Below are 7460 nucleotides of genomic sequence, written 5' to 3'. Positions count from 1 at the left end.
CCCCTCTCCCCCCACCTCAGCACCCACCTTGCGTTCCAGGGGCCAGTGGTGCTGCCAGGGGTCCCAGCTGCTGGCTGGGGAGCTCGGTGGGGGGCAGCCCCCCACATTCCAGCCGCTTCTGCTTCCGCACCGCATCCCTGCGGGGACACGGACACCCTGAGGCACCCAGGTACATGTGTGTCCCTGCACACACCCAGTGCCCTCCACGTGCTCTTTCACACCCAGGGAATTCCCTGTGGGTCCAACCTCATCCAGGGGATGGGTGTAGGGACAGCAACAGGAAGGGGACAGGGATGGGACAAGGATGAGGATGAGGATGGGGATGTGAAAGGGGATAAGGATGGGGACAAGGATGGGAATGGGAATGGAAAGAGGGTGGCAGTGGGGATGAGAATGAGGAAGGAGAAAAGGGATAAGGGTGGGAGAAAGGTGGGGAGGAGCACAGAATGAGGACGGGGACCAGAGTGGGATGGGGATGAGATGAGGAGCAGGAGGTGGATGGAGATGAGCATGAAGATGAGGATGGAAATGGGGATGGGGAAGGGAAAGGGAAAGGGCATGAGGATGGGGATAGAGACAGGGATAGAGACAGGGATGGAATGAGCATGGGGTCAAGGAGGAGGATGGAGATGGCGAAGAGAAAGGGGACAGGAATGAGGCTGTGGGTGTGGATGGGATGAGGATGGGGACAGGTCCCTGACCTCCCGCACCCAGACTCAGGTCTGCAGCAAGGAGGGGACACGGTGCAGGGCTGGGGGGACAAGGGTCTGCCCAGCCCCGGAGCCTGCTGGTCCCCATGAGACATCAGGCATTCCACGCACACACGTGTGCACACACCCCCTCCACACACGTGTGTGTGCACACAACCCCTCCACACACACACATACACACACTCAACCCCTCCACGCACACATGTGTGCACACACCCCCTCCACACACACATGTGTGCACACACCCCCTCCACACACACACGTGTGTGCACGCACCCCCTTCACACACACGCGTGTGCACACACCCCCTCCACACACACACATGCACACACACAACCCCTCCACGCACACACATGCGCACACACCCCCTCCACACACACACGTGTGTGCACACCCCCTCCAAGCACACACACATGTGCACACACAACCCCTCCATGCACACGCGTGTGCACACACAAGGGCCGGGCTCACCTGAGCTTCCCCTCGGCTGGCAGCTCATGGGGGGGGTCATCGCAGATCAGTCGGGTTTCCCCCTCCAGCAGGTAGATGTAGACGTGCTCCTGGGGGGGGGAGAGGGGCTCTGGGGCACAGGGACCCCCAAAGGGACCCCCCCACCCATCCCATCGTGGCTCAACGTGTCCCTGCGCGCACACATGCAGCCGTGCGCTTGCACATGCGTGTGTATAGAGCTGCACACGTGCTTGCACACACATGTAGGTGCAGCCCTGTGCGTGCTCACACGTGCATGTGCATGCTCGCAAATACCAGCTCTATGGGGTCACCCCCAGCACTGAGCACCAGGGCCACCACTGGCACCGAGGTCACCATGCACACACGGGCCACCAGCACCTCTGGGCTATCAGCAGCACCAGGGCCACCATGAGCATCAGGGACACCAGCAGCACCCCAGGGCCACCACCAGTGCTGGGGTCACCAATAGCACCAGGGCCACCAGCAGCATCCCAAAGCCATCACCAGCACCAGGGCCACCAGCACCATCCCAAGGCCATCACCAGCACCAGGGCCACCAGCACCATCCCAAGGCCATCACCAGCACCAGGGTCACCATGAGCCCAAGGGCCACCAGCACCAGGGTCACCAGCACTGGTGCCACAAAGTCATTAGGGACCCTGCATCTCCTGAGGGACTCGGAGCTCTATGGAGAGGTGGCCGGTGAGGACCAGGGTCTGGTACTCAGGAAGGTGACCCCAAGAGCCAGCTTACACCTAACACAGCAACCAGGGCTCTGTCTGCGGGGAGGCCACTGAGGTGGGCTGGGGAGGACACCCCGTGTGGAGCTCAACCTCAGTACGAGCCAGCGGAGAATCCCCCACCTACCACTGCAGGCAGCAGCGAGACCAGCGCATGGCGGAGGGAGTCCCTCAGGCCTGAGGCATCGATCACAGCCCCCAGGCTCAGCAGCGCGTCCTGGGGAGAGAGCAGAGCACGGAGACAGGGGGGTTAATGGGGCCTGAGGCCACGGGGATGGGCACCAGGAACCGGCTCCTCCCATCGGTCCCCAGGAACCCCCCATGGCACAGAACCTCCTTCACCCAGAGGGTGTCCAGCTCAACCAGCTCCATTCTGGGGTGAAAAGGTCTGGTTTGAGGCAATGTCCAACACGGGAAGGAGATTCGGGGTTCCCAAAAGTGGAGGAGGACATGGACGGGGCATTGGGATGGAGACAGGGGGTGGCAGGAGGTGACCCCAGGAGCTGGCTCTGTGGGACGGTGGCCCTAAAGCCACACTGATGGACACAGGAGGCATGTCAATGGCCATGTCACTGCGGGCTCTATTCCTGCCTCCACCCCTTGTCTGGAACACCAGGACAAGGACAATGCTGCTACAGGAATAGGTGGAAGCTCCAAGCTCTGGTCCATAGGATTTGCTCTTCCTTCAATCCCTGTTTTCCGGCGGCTCCAGGCTCCATCCGAGCCCCAGTGCCACCCTCCGGACCCCGTCCCCATCCCTGCACCCCCGGCACCCTGGCTGGGACCATCCCGGGAGCATCCTTGGATATGAGGCCGGATCCAGGCGGGATCTTCCATCCGAAGCCTCGGACACCGGATGTTATTCCAACAGGGCCGCATCTCCAGTCACCTACTCACACTGGAGACACATGCACTGTAGAATACAGCCAGGCCTTGGTGTGGGTCCATCCCCACGTCCCTCTGTCCCTCCGTGGCGGCTCAGCATCCCTGCTCTCAGCAGCGGGAACACGGAGCAGATCCCGGCGTATCCGGGAGCATCAAATGCCAGCGGCATCCTCGGCACGGGGATGGACAGATGCAGCTGGATGCGGGTGATGCTTTAATAGGGCCGGGAATCCGGGGCCCACCCCGGAGGCGGGGGGGGGGGGAAAGCTGAGGGAGCTAAAAAAAGCCATTCCTGAGATGAGGAGAGCAGCGGGAGCAGGCGGGAGGGTTTGATGCATGGGGCGGGGGGGCTCAGGAAGGGCATCCCGCTCATCCCACTCATCCCACTCATCCCACTCACCCTGCTTGTCCCACTGGTCCTACTCATCCCACTTATCCCACTAGTCCTGCTCATCCCACTTGTGCTGCTTGTCCCATTTCTCCTGCTCATCCCACTCATCCACCCCATTTATCACACTCATCCCGCTCATCCTGCTCGTCTCGCTCATCCCGCTTGTCCCACTCATCCCATTCATCCCGCTCCTCCTGCTTCCATCCCAGCTCCTCCATCCTGCAGCTATCCCATGCTGTCCATCCCTGTGGATGCTGTGGACCCATGTCTGGGGCTCTGCATCCCTTTGCTGTTCATTGCTGAGCAGGGATTCAGCGCGCAGCCGGAGCCTCCACCAGGACACATCCCATTTATTGCCATAAACAGGGAATCCTGATGGCCTCGGGCCAGGCTGATCCCTGTATCCCCATGCCAAGGGCAAGGTTGAGGCAATCCCAGGACAAACACAGGCTGGGGGGAAGGATGGAGCAGCCTGAAGAGAAGGACTTTGGGATTCCCATCCCTGGCAGTGCTCAAGGCCAGGTTGGACACAGGGGCTTGGAGCAAGCTGCTCTATGGAAGGGGTCCCTGCCCGTGGCAGGGGTTGGGGCTTGGGGGAGCTTTAAGGTCCCTTCATCCCAAACCATTCCATGATCCCCCCAAGTTCCTCCTCCAGATGTGGAGGGGTTCCCTGCTCTACCGGGATGCAGCACGCACCCACTACATCCTTCCTCCCCAGTGGGATGCGGGCACAGCATCCATCCCCCTGCACCCCGAAACCAGGCAGGGAGCATCCCCAAGGGCCAGAGGCACTGGAATTCCATCTGCATCCCTGCAAGGAGCTAACTAAGGATGTAATCAGCTTCCCAAATCCAGGCACTTCCATGAGCTGAGATTCTTCTCTATCCCTTTGGGGACCACACTTGGGGTCCCCCATGTTTTGCTCAACACCATGACCCCCATTCAGGCACCATCCCAGTTTGGGGGCTCAATTGGGAGATATGGGATTGGGGGGGGGGGGCTCTCCAGATCCATCCCCAGCTCCATGGACACTTGCTGGGATCAGTGCTGGGCACACCTCCCTGGTACAGTGGGATGCTCCAGTGCCTGGCGGGGAGATGTCACCCCATCCTGTCACTGGGATGTCACTGGGACTCACTGTGCTCATCACAGCCCGGGACCTATCCCATGGGGTCAAGCTACTGCTGCTGCCTGTTCCTGCTCCGCATCCCACTTCCCTGGAGGCAAAGCAATCTCAGCGCTTCCCAGGAGGGCAGGGAGTGGTAACAGCTTCCCTGGTGCGGGGGAAGCATCTTCCCGCTGTCAGAGCAGAGCTCGCACCCTCATCCCGGGATCTGCTCCATAGGATAACACCCCCTGGAAGTGGGATGCCCGGAGATGGGCGCTCAGAGAGATTTGGGGTGAGATCCAAGGCTGGGTGCAAGCAGCAGCTCCTGGACCCATCCAGAACCAGGGGGGCAGGGGATGGATGTGGAATGGGGCTGGGAATCACTGACAGCTCCAGGAGCTGGGATGCTGCATCCCTGTCCTGTCCCATTCTCTATCCCTGTCCCATTCTCTATCCCTGTCCCATTCTCTGTCCCCATCCCAGTCTCCATCCCTGTCATCGCCCACATCCCTGTCCCAGTCTCCATCCCTGTCTCCAGCATCCACAGGACCACCCTGGCGCTGCTGTCACCTCTGCTCTGTCCTGGGGGGACGGGGACACTGCTCTCACTGTGCCTGACCCCCAAGTGATGGCCCCACACTGACCCCCGGTGTCCCATGGGACCACCATGGCACAGCACAGCCCCACATGGCGCAGACCCCCTCTGCAAAGCCAAACCTCTGGAGTTTTCCCTATGGAAAATGGCACCTATTTATTTCCCACCTGGTTTTCTTTCCCTTTTCCCTTAGGAGAGCGGCAGCAGCATCCCAGACCCAGCCAGGGAATAGTGGGGACCCCCCCACACACCTTATCCCAGCCTCCTCCAGCTCCAAGGGATCCCACTGGGATGGAAAAGCATCTTTCCCAGCGGAGGGAATACACCCACAGCAAAATCATGTTTTTTTCATGGAAGGACTCATTCTGGATGTGGAATTCTGGGACAAATTCTGGGACAAATCCCCCTCCTCACCATCACCACCCCCTGGATGTTTATGGAATCAAGGAATCCCATCCTGGCTTCCCCTCCAGAAAGGCTCCTCTCACGCCTGCCGTGGGGAAGGTGGGGATCCCACATTCACCTCCCTGGGTGCCAGGTCTTGGGATTCATGCTCCAGGGTGATGGATGGGGATGGTTTTACCCCATGGGATGACGCTTCCACCGGTCAGAGCTCCCTGGAACGGGCAGAAGATGGGTGCAATGCATTGTGGTACCCACTGGGATGCTCATCCCGCTTGGAAAAGGGGGTCCTTCTCTGGGGAGCTGGGCACCAGGCAATGGAATTAGCCTCAGCAAGAGCTCGAATCCAGGATCTGCCACCCACTGGGATCCTCTTTATCCAGGGGGAAACTGAGGCACGGAGCAGCCAGTGCCTGGGAGCATCCTCCTTCCCGAGGGATGCGGGGCCCCATCCTTGCAATGGGGCCCAGGGCTGGGTGTCCCTGAGGATGCTGGGCTGATGGGAGCAGATCTGCATCGCAGACAGATCCCACCTTGGGTGCTGGCTCCAAAGGTGGGGAGGGTGCTGGCAGCAGCAGGCTCCTGCTGCATCCATCCCTATGGGATCAGCAGCCCCTGATCCTGGAGGAGATGAATCATCTCCCAGCTGAGCTTCCAGCCCAGCTTTGCCATAAGAGCTGCCAGTGAATGACTGAATGGAGCTCGGGGGCGTCTGTCTCCCCATGAACCCTCATTGCTCAGCTCCTGCCTTTCCCAATGCGAAACGCGAGGGAAATGATCCCAATTCATTCCCTAAGTGAATTAGTGCGCTAGCCCCCAGCATGAGCGATCGCCTGCGGGATGGAGCTGGACATCGCTCCGTCTGGACCATTTCACTCCTGAGCTGGGAAAATCCCAAATCAGATTAAGAGCATCCGAGATGCTGAGTGTGCAGATCTCTGTGTCCACAGCATCACATCCCTTCCTGGTACCCACATCCCCCAGGAGCCATCCCTATCCATGGGCACACACTGCATCCCAGCAAATGGATAGGGATGCTCAAGAGCGAAGGATGCAGCCAGTTGGGGTCTGAGGTAGGGACCCCCTCCCCGTTTCCACAGTTATTTCCTTGCCCTAAGCCTATATCTGGTGGCAGATGGGGTGGGATGGTGACCCTGCAGGGACTCACATCCTCCCTCCTTGGGTTCTTCCCATGGGATGCAGCCACAGCCTTTGGATCCCCCCGTGTGTGACAGCAAAGGGCAAACCACATCTATGTCCCTGTCATCACCTATTCCTGTATCCCCAGCCTGATCCTTGTGTCCCCAAGGCCCCTGCTTATCCCCAAACCAGGTTTGGGGCCATGGGGACAGGCAGGGACGCCAGATCCTCTCCCATGCCCAGCTCTGCCTTTCCCCACCCCTTTCTCCCACCCCATATCCTCTTTGCAGAGGAAGATGCTGGTCCAGGACCTCCTTACCCCGTATCCATGCACTCACCATTGCTTCTCCCCATCCACCCCCGCCTTTGCAACCTCTCCAGCACCACGGTGACACCACATCCCTCCCCACCCCCCAGCATCCATAGGGAATTGCCGAGGCCCCCTCGGGCCCCCCAAGCTGAGCCCCAGCAGCCGGTGCCTGCCGAGCCCCCCCCCCCCAGGCGCCGCCCGGGCCAAGCACTCGCTGAGCAATCTGGTGCTGTTATAAATAGCCCCGAGCTGTGATTCATCCCGGAGCCCCCCAGGCCCTGCTCCCATTCCCAAGGGATGATCCCCCCCTCCCTGCTCCGGTTGCATGGTCCATGGCTGCAGCGGTTAAATATAGCCCAGGCCTGGCTCTGTGCTAGCAACAGGGAGCTGGCAACGGGGCCGGTACAGGCAGAGTGGGGAAACTGAGGCACGGGGCAGGGAGAGGCTCCTGAAAGCATCAGGTCCCACTTTGCTCTGCCATGGGATGGGTGATGCTGATGTCCCTGTCACCCCGTCCCTGTGCTGGTCTGGGGTCTTTCCCCAGCCCCATAGATGTAATTCCCCTGGGAATCCTTTCCATTGGGATGGGGATATGTAGGGGGCTTCCCGGATGCTGCCCCAGTTGCATCCCTGCAACACAGTCCAGGGTAACAGAGGATAGAGGGATGGCGGGATAGAGGGATGGAAGGGTGGATGGGGGGAAGGAGG

The 7460-nt window shown here is 60.4% G+C and overlaps 1 protein-coding gene across 2 annotated transcripts in view; it reads right to left on the bottom strand.

The window, feature by feature from the left end:
* The window catches only part of PDE2A (phosphodiesterase 2A), a 79941-nt gene that overhangs the window by 16959 nt on the left and 55522 nt on the right, over nucleotides 1–7460 (bottom strand). For both annotated transcript variants that reach the window (XM_061442148.1, XM_061442147.1), the window contains 3 exons: nucleotides 2049–2138; nucleotides 1182–1270; nucleotides 28–137 (listed from right to left, as the gene is read on the bottom strand). In XM_061442148.1, coding sequence (XP_061298132.1) covers nucleotides 28–137; nucleotides 1182–1270; nucleotides 2049–2138 — 289 coding nt within the window. The remainder of the gene's footprint in view (nucleotides 1–27; nucleotides 138–1181; nucleotides 1271–2048; nucleotides 2139–7460) is intronic.

This window comes from Pezoporus flaviventris, unplaced genomic scaffold, assembly GCF_033815535.1.
Source record: "Pezoporus flaviventris isolate CSIRO_AGI_PZ_B2104156 unplaced genomic scaffold, CSIRO_AGI_Pfla_v1 ptg000215l, whole genome shotgun sequence".
Classification (NCBI taxonomy): Eukaryota; Metazoa; Chordata; class Aves; order Psittaciformes; family Psittacidae; genus Pezoporus; species Pezoporus flaviventris.
The sequence above is the reverse complement of the archived record's forward strand: the minus strand, read 5'-3'. Positions and strand labels throughout refer to the sequence as shown.